We start from the raw sequence: 16601 nt of genomic DNA, 5'->3' as shown, positions 1-16601 counted from the left end.
TGTCAGTCACTGGGAGTTTAGCCAACACCAGTCAAGCCCCCTAATTGGTTAGTTTTGGCAGGACGTATGCACGTGTGGTGATTTATCCCCGATATGGCATTAATCGTTCTTTTATATGCCACACTAGGGGAAGAAAATGTCACTTGTACTCCTTGTTGCTGTTGTAGTGGCCAGGCCTAGATGAGCCACTGCCAGTATGGGTCTGTGTCCCAAATGGCACCCCATTCCCTACATAGTGCACTACAGAGCCATATGGACTCTGGTCAAAGGTAGTGCACTATATAGAGAATAGGGTGCCATTTGGGACGCAAGCAGTATATTCTCAGTATGATGAGTAAGAGCCCCTCCCAGGGATATTGGCCTCTCGCGAGCCTTATTTCATTGCTGACGGAGTGGGTGTGTTGTGTGTGTTTAACAGAGTGCATGTTTAAGGCCGAAATGCCTTCTCCTCACTCAGTATCAGTTTTTCAATTCATTCAGTGTTACAATATTTATAGGAAAATACTGTATGACATGCACACACCACCCAAAATAACAAATCAATATTTATAGGAAAATACTGTATGACATGCACACACCACCCAAAAGAACAAATCAATATGCATAGGAACATACTGTATGACATGCACACACCACCCAAAATAACAAATCAATATGCATAGGAACATACTGTATGACATGCACACACCACCCAAAATAACAAATCAATATGCATAGGAACATACTGTATGACATGCACACACCACCCAAAATAACAAATCAATATGCATAGGAACATACTGTATGACATGCACACACCACCCAAAATAACAAATCAATATGCATAGGAACATACTGTATGACATGCACACACCACCCAAAATAACAAATCAATATGCATAGGAACATACTGTATGACATGCACACACAACCCAAAATAACAAATCAATATGCATAGGAACATACTGTATGACATGCACACACCACCCAAAATAACAAATCAATATGCATAGGAACATACTATATGACATGCACACACCACCCAAAATAACAAATCAATATGCATAGGAACATACTGTATGACATGCACACACCACCCAAAATAACAAATCAGGAAAGACAAAGGGTAGCATGGGTAAAGTTCACTTTTTGCATCAGTCTTTGTTGTCTCTTTTGGGTTCTCTGTTTCAGGGACCTTCTGTATACTGACTTTAGCCCAATTGATATAGCTTAAACTACCATCTAAACCTCTCTGTCTTGTAATCCCAGGCAAGGCCTAAAGGCGAGGGTCTAACTCCGTACCAGGGGAAGAAGAGGTGTTTTGGAGAGTACAAATGTCCCAAGTGTAAGAGGAAGTGGATGAGTGGCAACTCCTGGGCCAACATGGGACAAGAATGTATCAAGTGCCACATCAACGTCTACCCACACAAGCAGGTAGGACAACGTGTGTGTGCGTGTGTGTGCGTGTGTGTTTGTGTGTGTGTGCATGTTTCTGTGTCTGCATTTATGTGGGTGTGTGTGTGCACTCGTGAGATCTGTGTATGTGTGTGTATGTGCGTGTGTGTTTGTGATAGAATTCCAAAATTGTGTAGCTGGTCCGCACTCAAAAAAAAGATTCAAGGTTTCTTTTTCGTATTTATTTCATTCAGGGGTAGGTTGATAGACCTTGTATGTTGTGACGAAATACGCAGTGTGTTCTTAATCATTATTACAACACACTCAGAATATGGTTTTGATGCTACGCCACCTCAACCTCTGTAGTCAGGGTTCGGAAGGGAGAGCATGTAAAATTGAGGCAGTGGGCTCTGGTCAAAAGTAGTGCACTATATAGGGAGTGGGTGCTATTTGGGACACAATTGTCGCTGTTTACAGTTTCTAGGCTGTTCCCAACGTGCCTGATTTAAAATAGAGTAAAATAAAGAGTGCTTCAGAGTGCGAGTGCTGATCTAGGATCAGTTTGCATTTTAGATCACAATGATTAAGATTATTTGGACAGGGGGGACCTGATCCTAGATTGGCAATCCTACAGTACTCTGAGACACTTTGTGAATATGGGCCCAGAGCTCTGTCACTTGTAAATTATTCATCTCAACAGGAATACATTCCAAGAAATGGTTTAACTATTCTCAACAAAAATATAAATGCAACATGTAAAGTGTTGGTCACATGTTTCATGAGCTGAAATAAAACATTGCATACATCATTCTATTCTGCCGGTACAGCGTATAACCAGCCGGCTGTATGTTGATAATGTCGTCGTTCAGCCTCGAGTCCGTGAAGCATAAAATATTACACTTTTTAATGTCGCGTTGGTAGTTTAATCGTCCGCGTAGGTCATCAATTTTATTCTCCAAAGATTACACGTTTGCTAGCAGAATGGAAGGCAGTGGGGGTTTATTCGATCTCCTATGAATTATCAGAAGGCAGCCCACCCTCTGGCCCCTTTTTCTCTGCCTTCTCTTTACGCAAATCATGGGGATCTGGGCCTGTTCCCGAGAAAGCAGTCAGACTAGTCAGACTCGTTAATGCAACAAAAAAGATTCTGCCAGTCCGTGGTGAGTAATCACAGTCCTGATTTCCAGGAGTTATTTTCGGTCATAAGAGATGGTTGGCAACATTATGTACAAAATAAACGAATTAAAAAAACACAATCGGTTGTGGGCACTTAAAACGTCTGCCTTCCTCTTCTTCTTCTGATATTAAAGGGCAACCTGGGATTGCATTTCTCCAGCCCCATCCCACCAAGTGGCGAGGTGACCACTTTGTTCTCAAATCGACCTCTAGTCCCTACCCACAATTCTTGAACTTTTTGAGATCTGAGAGGGTTGGATAGCCCTGGTCAAAAGCAGTGCACTATATAGGGGATAGGATGTAATTTGGGATGATGACATAGTATAACTACCTAATCCTCTTTGATCTATGCAAGTGCTTAGGCCATAGGGGCTAGGGGATAAGGCTTAGGGGCTAGGGGATAAGGCTTAGGGGCTAGGGGATAAGGCTTAGGGGCTAGGGCATAAGGCTTAGGGGCTAGGGCATAAGGCTTAGGGGATAGGCCTTAGGGGATAGGGGATAAGGCTTAGGGGATAGGGCTTAGGGGATAGTTGCTTAGGGGTTAGGAGTTGCTTGTTGCTTGTTGCTGTCACGACTTCCGCCAAAGTCGGTTCCTCTCCTTGTTCGGGCGGCGTTCGGCGATTGACATCACCGGTCTTCTAGCCATCGCCGATCCACCTATTACTTGACGTGCATTTAACCCTCTGTTCCCCCCATGTCTGTGTGTGGAATTGTTTGTTGTAAAGTGTATGTGCACTTCAGACTGGTTTGCGATGGGTTATTTCAACCCGTATTTTGTTGTTCTGGGTGCAGTTTGTGTTGCCTCATTAAACTGCTCCGGTTGTTACCAGGTTCTGCTCTCCTGCGCCTGACTTCCCTGCAGCCAGTCACACACCTCTTACAGTTGCTTTGGGTTTGGACGTGCAGCAATAATTTGCATGGCTCTTCATCCATTCTCCATTTGCATTGAAGGTTCCGCTATACTGTAGCTATGGTTACAGTCACAACAACAAAATAGACATACAGATAACTAACTGTACGTCAATGATAGAATGCTTCAAGTAATATCAGGCGACTTCCCCAGATCAAACGGATGATGCGAAAGTATCACGTCACCATGAAAGGGCAGCAGTCACAGTGATTATTCTCACCAAAACGGCAGAGAACAGTCTCTGTTCAATGGAACTAGCTGGTGGGAAAAGCTATTTTCCCTCTCTCTCTCTCTCTCTCTCTCTCTCTCTCTCTCTCTGTGTGTGTGTGTGTGTGTGTGTGTGTGTGTGTGTGTGTGTGTGTGTGTGTGTCTCTGTGTGTGTGTGTGTGTGTCTCTGTGTGTGTGTGTGTGTGTGTGTGTGTGTGTGTGTGTGTGTGTGTGTGTGTGTGTGTGTGTGTGTGTCTCTGTGTGTGTGTGTGTGTGTGTGTGTGTGTGTGTGTGTGTGTGTGTGTGTGTGTGTGTGTGTTTGTGGTGTTGTGGCTAGAACCACACTTGCGGGCAAATTCCTCACATTTGCAATCTCACCCACTTCACATGTTTCACGATGTCAGCGTTTGAGAATGGACAGCTAACCCCCACGTACTGTACAACACACACACACACACACACACACACGACTTTGGTTTCTGATTCCCAGATTTGCTTTACTGCAAGTCTTCATGTCCTCAACAGTTTATGTTAGGTGCAGAGGTAAAAAAAATATATCCTGACCTGAGTCCTGACCTTCACAATAGCATCAAATACTGTACTACATTAATGCCAGGCAGACCATTACAGTCCTACGAGTCAGAGGGAAACAATCAGATTAACAATCACAGATGAGTTACATATATCCTCTATAGTCTTCTATAACCTCTATCTGCTCTATAGTCTTCTACAGTCTTCTATAGTCCTCTATCTGTTCTATAGTCTTCTATAACCTCCATCTGCTCTATAGTCTTCTACAGTCTTCTATAGTCCTCTATCTGTTCTATAGTCTTCTATAGTCCTCTATCTGTTCTATAGTCTTCTATAACCTCCATCTGCTCTATAGTCTTCTACAGTCTTCTATAGTCCTCTATCTGTTCTATAGTCTTCTATAGTCCTCTATCTGTTCTATAGTCTTCTATAACCTCCATCTGCTCTATAGTCTTCTACAGTCTTCTATAGTCCTCTATCTGTTCTATAGTCTTCTATAGTCCTCTATCTGTTCTATAGTCTTCTATAACCTCTATCTGCTCTATAGTCTTCTACAGTCTTCTATAGTCCTCTATCTGTTCTATAGTCTTCTATAACCTCTATCTGTTCTATAGTCTTCTATAACCTCTATCTGTTCTATAGTCTTCTATAACCTCTATCTGTTCTATAGTCTTCTATAACCTCTATCTGTTCTATAGTCTTCTATAACCTCTATCTGTTCTATAGTCTTCTATAACCTCTATCTGCTCTATAGTATTCTATAACCTCTATCTGCTCTATAGTCTTCTATAACCTCTATCTGCTCTATAGTCTTCTATAACCTCTATCTGCTCTATAGTCTTCTATAACCTCTATCTGCTCTATAGTCTTCTATAACCTCTATCTGCTCTATAGTCTTCTATAACCTCTATCTGTTCTATAGTCTTCTATAACCTCTATCTGCTCTATAGTCTTCTATAACCTCTATCTGTTCTATAGTCTTCTATAACCTCTATCTGTTCTATAGTCTTCTATAACCTCTATCTGTTCAATAGTATTCTATAACCTCTATCTGCTCTATAGTCTTCTATAACCTCTATCTGCTCTATAGTCTTCTATAACCTCTATCTGTTCTATAGTCTTCTATAACCTCTATCTGCTCTATAGTCTTCTATAACCTCTATCTGTTCTATAGTCTTCTATAACCTCTATCTGCTCTATAGTATTCTATAACCTCTATCTGCTCTATAGTCTTCTATAACCTCTATCTGTTCTATAGTCTTCTATAACCTCTATCTGTTCTATAGTATTCTATAACCTCTATCTGCTCTATAGCCTTCTACAGTCTTCTATAACCTCTATCTGTTCCATCGTCTTCTATAGTATTCTAGAACCTCTCTCTGTTCTATAGTCTTCTAGATCCTCTATCTGTTCCATCGTCTTCTATAGTCTTCTAGATCCTCTATCTGTTCTATATTCTTCTAGAACCTCTATCTGTTCTATAGTCTTCTAGATCATCTATCTGTTCTATAGTCTTCTAGATCATCTATCTGTTCTATAGTCTTCTAGATCCTCTATCTGCTCTATAGTCTTCTAGAGCCTCTATCTGTTCTATAGTCTTCTAGATCCTCTATCTGCTCAATCATCGTCTATAGTATTCTAGATACTCCATCTGTTCTATAGTCTTCTAAATCCTCTATCTGTTCTATCATCTTCTATAATCTTCTCGAACAGCCATCTGTTCTATAGTCTTCTAGATCTTCTAGCTGTTCTATAATCTTCTATAGTCCTCTAGAACCTATATCTGCTCTATAGTATTCTATAGTCTTCTGGATCCTCTATCTGTCCTATAGTCTTCTATAGTCTTATAGACCCTCTATCTGCTCTATAGTCTTCTATAGTCTTCTAGAACCTCTATCTGTTCTATAGTCTTCTAGATCCTCTATCTGCTCTATAGTCTTCTATAGTCTTCTAGAACCTCTATCTGTTCTATAGTCTTCTAGATCCTCTATCTGTTCCATAGTCTTCTATAGTCTTCTAGAACCTCCATCTGTTCTATCGTCTTCTAGATCCTCTAGCTGTTCTATTATCTTCTATAGTCTTCTACAACCTATATCTGCTCTATAGTCTTCTATAGTCTTCCAGATCCTCTATCTGCTCTATCATCTTCTATAATATTCTAGATCCTCTATCTACTCTATAGTCTTCTAGATCTATCTGCTCTATAGTCTAGATCCTCTATCTGTTCTATAGAATAGCCTTCTAGAACTTATATCTGTTCTATAGTCGTCTAAATCCTCTATCTACTCTAAAGTATGCTAGTCTTCTAGATCCCCTATCTGCTCTATCTTCTTTTAGAACCTCTATCTGTTCTATAGTCTTCTAGATCCTCTATCTGTTCCATAGTCTTCTATAGTCTTCTAGAACCTCTATCTGTTCTATAGTCTTCTAGAACCTCTATATCTGTCCTATAGTCTTCTAGATTTGCCTCTATAGTTTTCACATTTCATGACTTTAAGACAGGATTTCTATGGCCGGACAGAATCTCTGGAATGAAAAACATTTTATCCATTAAATAAATATACAGTTCAACTGGACAGATTCAGTCCATCATTCTAAAACCCAAGATGTTTAAATACCAGATCCTTTCTCCTATGAAACATGTACTTTTAGTCATCAAGTACTGTATATCATATTTTGGAAGCCAAACCTAACATTGTGGGTATGCTTGATATGTATTTCATGTTGTTATCAGTTAGTTTTTAAACTAGTGGCAGACAGTCAAGGTGAAGGTTGGCTGCATTGTCTCCTTGGGCTGGTCCTTGGCAACCTGAGCCCGTATTTATAAAGCGTCTCAGAGTAGGAATGCTGATCTAGGATCAGGTCCGCTCTGTCCATATAATCTTAATCATTGTGATCTAAAAAGCAAAGCTGACTTTAGATCAGAGATGCTTTATGAATACGACCTCTGGTTTTGACAAGTTAAAGAATAAGTCTGGGACCATCTGTCTGGAAACAATAACAGTATTATAAAATAAACTCTGTAAGAACAATGGGTGGGAAAGTAAATGATTGCAGAGTAATATATGTGATTGACATCCAACAAACCGTTGGCGCTGAACGATACCCTCTGTTGTCCTCCATAGCCTTTCCAAGAAAGCGATTATTCTCTGTGGTGTAGCTGGTATTTTCATGCAGGTTTGTATCAGCAAACATGTGCCTTGGACCTCTTTCTGTAATTATACTGTGTGCCGTGCTAGAGAGAGAGTCTATGTTCCAAATGGCGTCCATAAGGCTCTGATTAAAAGTAGTGCACTACATAAGGAACAGGGTACCGTTTTGGACACAGCCTCTGTAATTATGTTGTGTGAGTGAGAGAGAGAGGGAGATCTGTTAAGGTTGTTTGCCACAGCTCTGAAACCAATAACACAAAGTACACTGACTCCAGGTCTGAAAACATTCAGGGTTTGTTCTTGTGGCCAAATCACTGAGAATGTGGGATACAACAGAGCTGGTTTGAGTAGTACCCAAACAATCTGCTGGCAAATAGAAGGCTTGGTATGTGTGTGTGTTGAATTGTCAGTGTGTGGTTAGCACCCAATTTAGAACAGAGGTTTAACTCTGTTCCCCTGCCATGTTAGTACCATAGCAAACACTTTAGTATAACAAACTGTTTCTATAGTGTGTATACTTGTATGTGATGACTCTCTCACCTCTCTTTCTCTATCTCCCTCCCTCTCTCTCATCCCTCTTTCTCTACCCTCTCTCCCCCTTTCTCTTTCCCTCTCCATCTTCCTACTTCCCTCTCATTCTTCTATCCCCCCTCCCTCCCTTAGCGTCCATTGGAGAAGCCTGATGGCCTGGACGTCTCAGACCAGAGTAAGGAGCACCCTCAGCACCTGTGTGAGAAATGCAAAGTCCTGGGCTACTACTGCCGACGAGTGCAATAATACCTTACTAACCTGAACCCTCCAATTTCCTCAAAAAGAGAGGAACCATTTCATGTCCCTCGCCTCCTTCTCCATCAGAGGGACACCTAGCAACCCTCCTGTACTGCCTTCCCATTTTCCTCTTCCCGCTCCTGGGAAAGAGCGGAACCTCACTGTCCTCACCAATACTGCCTCCCTTGCCTCCCCTCCTTCTCATCCTTTCTCACCCTCTCCCCCTCTCCACATCACCTCCCATCACCTCTCACTCCCTTCTCCTCATCACCTCTCCCCTCCATCACCTCTGCCTCCCCTCTCCTCATCACCTCTCCCTCCCCTCTCCCCTCCATCACCTCTACCTCCCCTCTCCCCTCCATCATCTCTCCCTCCCCTCTCCCCTCCATTACCTCCCCTCTCCCCATCACCATTCCCTCCATCACCTCTACCTCCCCATCACCTCTCCCTCCCCTCTCTCCTCCATCACCTCTACCTCCCCTCTCTCCTCCATCACCTCTACCTCCCCTCTCCCCATCACCTCTCGTTCCCCTCTCTCCTCCATCACCTCTATCTCCCCTCTCCCCATCACCACTCCCTCCCTCTCTCCTCCATCACCTCTACCCCCTCTCCCCATCACCACTCCCTCCATCACCTCTCCCTCCCCTCTCCATCACCTCTCCCTCCCCTCCCCCCCCATCACCTCTCCCCCATCACCTCTCCCTCCACTCCCCCCATCACCTCTCCCTCCACTCTCCCTCATCATTTCTCCCCATCACCTCTCCCTCCACTCTCCCCCATCACCTCTCCCTCCACTCTCCCCCATCACCTCTCCCTCATCACCTCTACCTCCCCCATCATCTCTCCCTCATCACCTCTACCTCCCCTATCACCTCCCCTTCCCCATCACCTCTACCTCCCCTATCACCTCCCCTTCCCCATCACCTCTACCTTCCCCCCATCTCCTCTCCCTCCCTTCTCTCTCCCCATCACCTCTCCCTCCCTTCTCTCTCCCCATCTCCTCTCCCTCCCTTCTCTCTCCCCATCTCCTCTCCCTCCCTTCTCTCTCCCCATCACCTCTCCCTCCCTATCACCTCTCCCTCCCTTCTCTCTCCAAATCACCTCTCTCTCCCATCTCCCTCCCCCATCACCTCCCATCTCTGAATTAGCTGGTAAATCTTATTTTGCAGAGGTTTGTCACTAAGCACAATTCCTGTCCTTTTCCTAATGTCAAGGGTATGGGAGAAACTGATCGAAGAACTGTGCAAGAATAATCCTCAGCCCTGACAGGGCCTTGTGGCCTTGTGTACCCTAGCCTAAAAACCATCTAACGGACATCCAATGTGTGTATAATATGATATTGTTGTTACTGACAGTATTGCCCACACCTTGGGGTTTTATTCCCTCACTTTGGGAGTCTGTTGGTTTTGTGTTTACAGAAGAGTTCTGCCTTCATTTTCCCTGTCAAGTGAAGTGTGTGGGGAGCATTAAAACAGACAGAGACAGGCCTTCTAGTGATGCTAATGTAACTATTGTCATGGGCTCAAGTCGGGGTCAAGGGGTCAATGTCAGGGGCAATGTCTGGGTCAAAGGTCAATTTATACATGAATAACTGTGAATTAATTATGAATTGATTATTGATTTGATTAACTGAGGGATACCGTACCAAACATCCCTGGCTTACATGTTACATGTGGCGTATTTATTATTTGTTGTCTGTTCGTCTGTTGTGCAATTTTTTATTGATTTAAACGGTGACATATATATATATATATATATATATATATATATATATATGTGTGTGTGTGTGTGTGTGTGTGTGTGTGTGTGTGTGTGTGTGTGTGTGTGTGTGTGTACTATATGTATGTGTGTATGTTTGTATATCAAAGTATTATTGTGTAACTGCTTCCACTTGTCTTTAGAAACGACTGTAGGTTGAGAGAGAGTCGTTCTTCGTTTAGTTGTAGTACAGTGATAATAACGTTGATGTTTCGTATTAAACAAGCTGTGCGTTTACATCGGCAATGAAAGTCGGGTTTAGGTATTCATCGAATTGACAAGATTTTAACATTTGCCTGTCAAAAGGCAACTATGCAATAACAACAGTTTCTGTGATGATAAAGGCTGGATATGTAGTTTCTCTTAGCCAATATCCCCTTTATATTTAGACTCTTAAGTATTAGGTTCAATCTATCGGCAATGCTGTAGTCTTTTTTTCCCTACCTAATTTGACAGTTTACTTCCAAACAATCATTTTCTTTTTGTAATGAGTTTCTTGAAAAGTAATTATGTCCTGCACTGTCTGTATGCAACCAATATTCTTAAGGACTCGACTTCAGCATTGTTATTTCTGGCGAGTATTTACAACTAATCTATTTGGTGTGGGATGCCGATAGATTGACATAGTTGATTAGAACTGGTATTTCAAATGGTATATAGAGATGTACTCATTATACATTTCAAAGTGGTTTTATAATACCCCTATTGCAATTGAACATTTTGCAATATTTTGTAGGACACACAACTGACCGATAGAGCTGTTGCAATCTTTTGTAGGACACACAACTGACCAATAGAGCTGTTGCAATCTTGTAACGTTACTTTAAGACAGATTGACCTAGAAATATAACAGTGAACCTTACTAATATCTGTTTCCAAGGAGTTTAACCCCTTCATAATGTGTCAAACAAGTGACAGCAGTAAATTATGTCTGGAGAAAGAGATGAGGGATGGAGGTAAGATTACTATAATGGTTGGTAAAGGAGAAAGAAGTAGAGAAGTGGAAATGTTGTCTTGTAACAAAATGGACATTTGTATTTTATCAGAGGACGTTTTGTAAGTGTGGTGATGGATTAAGTTTACGTTTCTGTGTGTTTGATTCCACATCCTATCATGATTTAAACGTTAAATCGTGTCTTTAATAGAAGAGACGTAACTAACCATTACCTCTGTTTACAAAGATATAGGTCTATACTTTCAACTTTATAGTTGGAGGACCTAGAGTGAAGAATATTTTTCATTCAACATTTTGTAACAGTGGGTATAGTTGTATCTTAGCAATGAAGGCTATTGACACTTTGGGAACTTTGTGAGTATAGTTGAAGAGAAGTTTGCTACCACTTTTCAAAGCGGAGGTGTATTTTTCAAATCACACACATTGGCTTCTCCAATATTTAGAATGTGTTTAATGGCTCTATAAAGGTTGAATTCGTAGCTGTATATTTTATATTATCCGAAAAGTACTAGTGCCTTGTAAAAAGAGAATAATTATTTCGAAAAATTGGAAGGAAAGTGAATAAAGAGGAGAGTTGAACTTAGTTTGGAGGTGTAATTAACTCGTGGCTAGATGTAACTGCTAGGTGTTTTGCCAAGTCTGATGCCGGTTCAAGATGTGAATACATATGGAAAACAATACTATTACCCATTAGCAATGAGAACTGGCTAATGTTTTCCTCGACACCATTTTGTTGAGTTTGGACGCAGTAACTAAAGCATCTGGCAAAAACACACACACTGTAGTTAGTCTGTTGTCATGGAATCAACAACAATGTTATTTTGTAGTCAGTACACTAATGTGAATGAGGTTTGCACTAAAGGCTGTAGACCTCATCCTCGTTCTTTTAACTTTGGCCGGGATTCAATACAATCGCGAGTTATATGGTTTGTGGCTTTTAAAGGGCATTTCCGAATTGAGTCGACATATGCAGCGTTTATTGTGAATGGGATCTCCGCGAACGAGGGAACATTGCCTTTAAAAGCTGCAATGCCTATAACCCGCGATCGGATTGAATCCCAGCCTTTCGCTTTTTGAGATAGTCTGTTTATGACTCATTGATTGATTCAACACACACAAGTATGAGCTTGGTTTGTAATCTTTCATTCAATGTGTGGATACAGAACAATACATTAAGCATAATTTGTTACAACTTGGACCATCACACTCAGTTAGTGTTAGGTACATGTATGTGGGGAGGTGAAGCCTGGTTCCAGATTTGTTGGTGCTTTCTTGCCAACCCCTATAGTCATTGGCACAGCACAATCACATCTGGAACAAGGTTACAGGATAGTAGCCTACTCACTAAATATTAGGCTAGAAATCAAATCAAATCAAATGTTATTAGTCACATGCGCTAAATACAGTGAAATGCTTACTTTACAAGCCCCTCACCAACATTGCAGTTTAACAAATACCAATAAGAAATAAAAGTAACAAGTAATTAAAGAGCAGCAGTAAAATAACAATAGCGAGACTATATACAGGGGGGTACCGGTACAGAGTCAATGTGCGGGGGCACCGGTTAGTTGAGGTAATATGTACATGTAGGTAGAGGTGTATATATAATGGTTGGGAGATGTCGCGTAGCCATTCTATGGATATTTTATTATTATCATCTGAACAAAAAGGGGCTTGGAAGGAAAGAATAGTCGACCATATTTGATGTGAATCGTGTATTGATACACAGGGGTTTCATTCATTGATTACAGGTCATAGTAGATTTTTATTTTCTCCCCACATAACGTTGGGATCAATTCTATATTTTCACTACAACTGAGCGGAACACTGCTGCTATCCAAACATTACCATATATTCTGGTCTAGGCTTTATTCGCCTCACAACAGCAGTGTATCAGTACATGTTTCCATTAGCTTGGGTATTAGCCAACTAAACCAAAAGTGCTAATACCCATCAAAATCGATACACAGTAGGCTTATGAGTGCTCTGACTCTTAAGGAATACAATGATAAGAATATCCTTAAGAATATAAGAAATATCTAGAAGAATATAAGGAAAGAATCAGCTGAGATATTTCTGGTCTGATTCCAACCAGACAAGATTGTGAAGAAGAAGCCATGTGTTTGAGATGGAATAATAAGAGCTAATGGAAGCAGTTCATACATTGTGTTATGCATTTTAAACATACAGTATACAAATACTTTTTCAGATGTGTTTTTTTGTCCTGAATTGACATATACTTGACTTTTCTAGATCATTTTCAGTATGGATTTGTTATTTTCTATGAAAGTATTCTATGTGTATTTTGGAAAAAACTTTATAGATGTTACATTTTCTAAGCAATTTGCTAAAGAAAACAACCCGAGAGTTATTTTTCCCAGAAAACTATATTTAGCAAATGACTGTTTTATGTATATATTAGATGGCCATCATCTTAAAGGATCTTAGATCTGAAATGTTATGCAGCTTTGAAGCTTTCTATGTGAAAAAGGGCCTATATAAAGCTTTGAGCTTTTCATTGATGTTTTACAATGATCTGAGGGGTTTATCCTACAGAAATATTTATGGAAAGAGTTTTTACAACACTTTTTTTGTATAAAATACGCAACAAAGTTATACTAAGAAGGAAATATTGATGTCTACATAGATTACTATTAAAAAAAGTTGGTACATAATTATTAATACCCTTTACTCAATGATAAGCCATTTAGTTTTTTTATGTGTTTTGTTTTGTGTTTAGAAATGTTATCATCAGTATTAAATAACCCAGAATGATACCCAAGTGCTTTAACTAATATGCCTATGAGTTGCCATTTGTGTCCTTTGAGTAGCATGCATTCATGTTTTATTACGAGTTTTACCTTATTAAGGAAATGACAGACATAATTACCAATGTTTTGTTATTCAAGTTCTATATAATTGATTAAGATCTTACTAGGTTACGCAATAATACTGTTAACATGCAGAATACATCTTTTTGTTCTATCTTAGTGACTGATGCTCTCCACTGTATATGCACATTCAACTGTGAGTTGTAGATTGCTCAAAGCAGCTACAAGGCACTTCTCTGAAATGTTATGTTTTTAGTCAGTTTAGTACAGAGAGTGTAATTTACTTCTGTTAAGCAAGTGTGTGAGACAAAACACTTGTAGAATATGCATGTGCATGTGTTTTGCTTTTAAATGGAAAAATAAGTATTACTTTATGCAATGTATTTCATTTTAGCACAGTAACGTAGTTGGGCTACATCGTACGTGCACCAAATGGCACCCTATTCCCATTATAGTGCAATACTTTTGACCAGGGCCCACAGAGGGCTCTGATCCAAAGCAGTACACTATGGAGAAAATAGGGTTCCATTTGGGACAAACGGTAGTCTCTTAGCATTCTCAACAACTTCTAATTGATTGTTACTAGTCATACAAATGTATAATTGACCGATAGTGTATACCAATTAGTATACCAATTAATACATACTGACTGAATGTGCTGTTTTAACACTTACGTGGTCAATTAGACGTTGTTTTGTTCTTTGATGTGTAACATTTTGAGATTGTAACGCTATAGTTGAATTGGTGTGAGTGAGTTAGGATGACGACTGTTTAGAAATGTTATCATCAGTATTAAATAACCCAGAATGATACCCAAGTGCTTTAACTAATATGCCTATGAGTTGCCATTTGTGTCCTTTGAGTAGCATGCATTCATGTTTTATTACGAGTTTTACCTTATTAAGGAAATGACAGACATAATTACCAATGTTTTGTTATTCAAGTTCTATATAATTGATTAAGATCTTACTAGGTTACGCAATAATACTGTTAACATGCAGAATACATCTTTTTGTTCTATCTTAGTGACTGATGCTCTCCACTGTATATGCACATTCAACTGTGAGTTGTAGATTGCTCAAAGCAGCTACAAGGCACTTCTCTGAAATGTTATGTTTTTAGTCAGTTTAGTACAGAGAGTGTAATTTACTTCTGTTAAGCAAGTGTGTGAGACAAAACACTTGTAGAATATGCATGTGCATGTGTTTTGCTTTTAAATGGAAAAATAAGTATTACTTTATGCAATGTATTTCATTTTAGCACAGTAACGTAGTTGGGCTACATCGTACGTGCACCAAATGGCACCCTATTCCCATTATAGTGCAATACTTTTGACCAGGGCCCACAGAGGGCTCTGATCCAAAGCAGTACACTATGGAGAAAATAGGGTTCCATTTGGGACAAACGGTAGTCTCTTAGCATTCTCAACAACTTCTAATTGATTGTTACTAGTCATACAAATGTATAATTGACCGATAGTGTATACCAATTAGTATACCAATTAATACATACTGACTGAATGTGCTGTTTTAACACTTACGTGGTCAATTAGACGTTGTTTTGTTCTTTGATGTGTAACATTTTGAGATTGTAACGCTATAGTTGAATTGGTGTGAGTGAGTTAGGATGACGACTGGGAGGTTGTTGTGGAAACAGAAAAGAACAGATCTGTTGCATCACGTCCATGAAACGGCATTCCAAAATGTGCCTTATTTGTTAGTTAGGAAAACAAAAAACGACTTTAGTGCTTTAGTACTATTAGGTGTTGTGATGAATAAAATAAATGTTGAATTGGAAATATTTGGATTGTGTTATTTCGGTGCATTGGTAAATGTTTACTCTTCCTTCCTAGGTACGGGTTCAACCAACTGGAACACCTACACACAATTGTGTACTGTGCCTTGCCCTCTGATGAGCTACATAGAATTGAACCATATTGCTTAAATACACCTTTCCAATCCACTCAGATCTACACAGGGATAAGGACTAGGGGCTACAATACAGAAGAATAAAACTTTATTGTCTATATGTTACAGCGAAGAGAAATTAGATCCCACACAACACACCAGTTGTTTCTGGACGTGGCCTAAATGTACTGTACATTTCCTTCAGGATTTAAAGTACATTTGCAGGTTGTTCTCCCTGACATAAGACTGAGCGGAGTGTATTGATTGTGATGTGAATGATTGGTCCATTAAACCAGGCAAGCTCAAGAAATCACAGATAAAGTATTTTAAATGATTTCAACTCCTATTTGAACCCAGGTCTACACTGCGGAGGGTCGCTGGTTGTGTAATGGAGAAAGGAGAATGATGCCTTAGAGCTGTTGCTACTCGGAGCGGTTCCTATTCTAGTTCAGACTAACTTAGTACTGGAAAGACCAGGGAGACACAGAGGTAGGAAAAGGGACTGGTTTATTTCAACACTTTTACTGAAACACGTTTACTATTACAATGTCATTTAAGTTTAGAAGGCTTCTATCTCTGTACTTAGAAAACATTTTTCTCCAAACTTTGTTTCTGTGAATCATGTACTCTAAATGAGAAAATAGAGAATACATTTTTAAAAATCAGTTTTACTCCAGCTGTGGATAGGTGTTTTCACTAAGCCTACAGACTACACCAGAGCACACATTTATGCTTGCTTCAAAATATACTTTACATTTGGGGAGGGGTGCAACTTTCACTGGGGACGGGAGGGACATGTCCCCCCCACATTCTGAAATATCAGTTTTAGCATTGAAATGTGATACAAAACAAAGAAAAGGTGTGCTTTAGGATCATGCAGACACCTCTGAGTGGTGGGGTAGGGTGTTTATCTGACTGGATAAAAAATATATTAAAATGATGGCCCCCTTACTTCTACAAACCAAAGTTGCGCCCCCGTATTTGGGTTGATGTTGGAGAAGTGTGTGATACAAGGACAACTTCATTGCTTTT

At 40.1% G+C, this 16601-nt stretch overlaps 1 protein-coding gene across 2 annotated transcripts in view; it reads left to right on the top strand.

Annotated features, from left to right (window-relative positions):
• The window catches only part of LOC115136310 (zinc finger CCHC domain-containing protein 24), a 97152-nt gene that overhangs the window by 70880 nt on the left and 9671 nt on the right, over positions 1–16601 (top strand). The window contains exons 3-4 of one of the 2 annotated variants that reach the window (XM_065023109.1): positions 1249–1413; positions 8014–8056. In XM_065023109.1, coding sequence (XP_064879181.1) covers positions 1249–1413; positions 8014–8056 — 208 coding nt within the window. Of the gene's footprint in view, positions 1–1248; positions 1414–8013; positions 15461–16601 lie in introns of those variants that run through there. The other variant, XM_029671897.2, reaches the window with a different exon arrangement.

The sequence above is a fragment of the Oncorhynchus nerka genome, linkage group LG10 (assembly GCF_034236695.1).
Source record: "Oncorhynchus nerka isolate Pitt River linkage group LG10, Oner_Uvic_2.0, whole genome shotgun sequence".
Classification (NCBI taxonomy): Eukaryota; Metazoa; Chordata; class Actinopteri; order Salmoniformes; family Salmonidae; genus Oncorhynchus; species Oncorhynchus nerka.
Note: the sequence above shows the minus strand (reverse complement) of the source record. Positions and strands in the feature narration are given on the sequence as shown.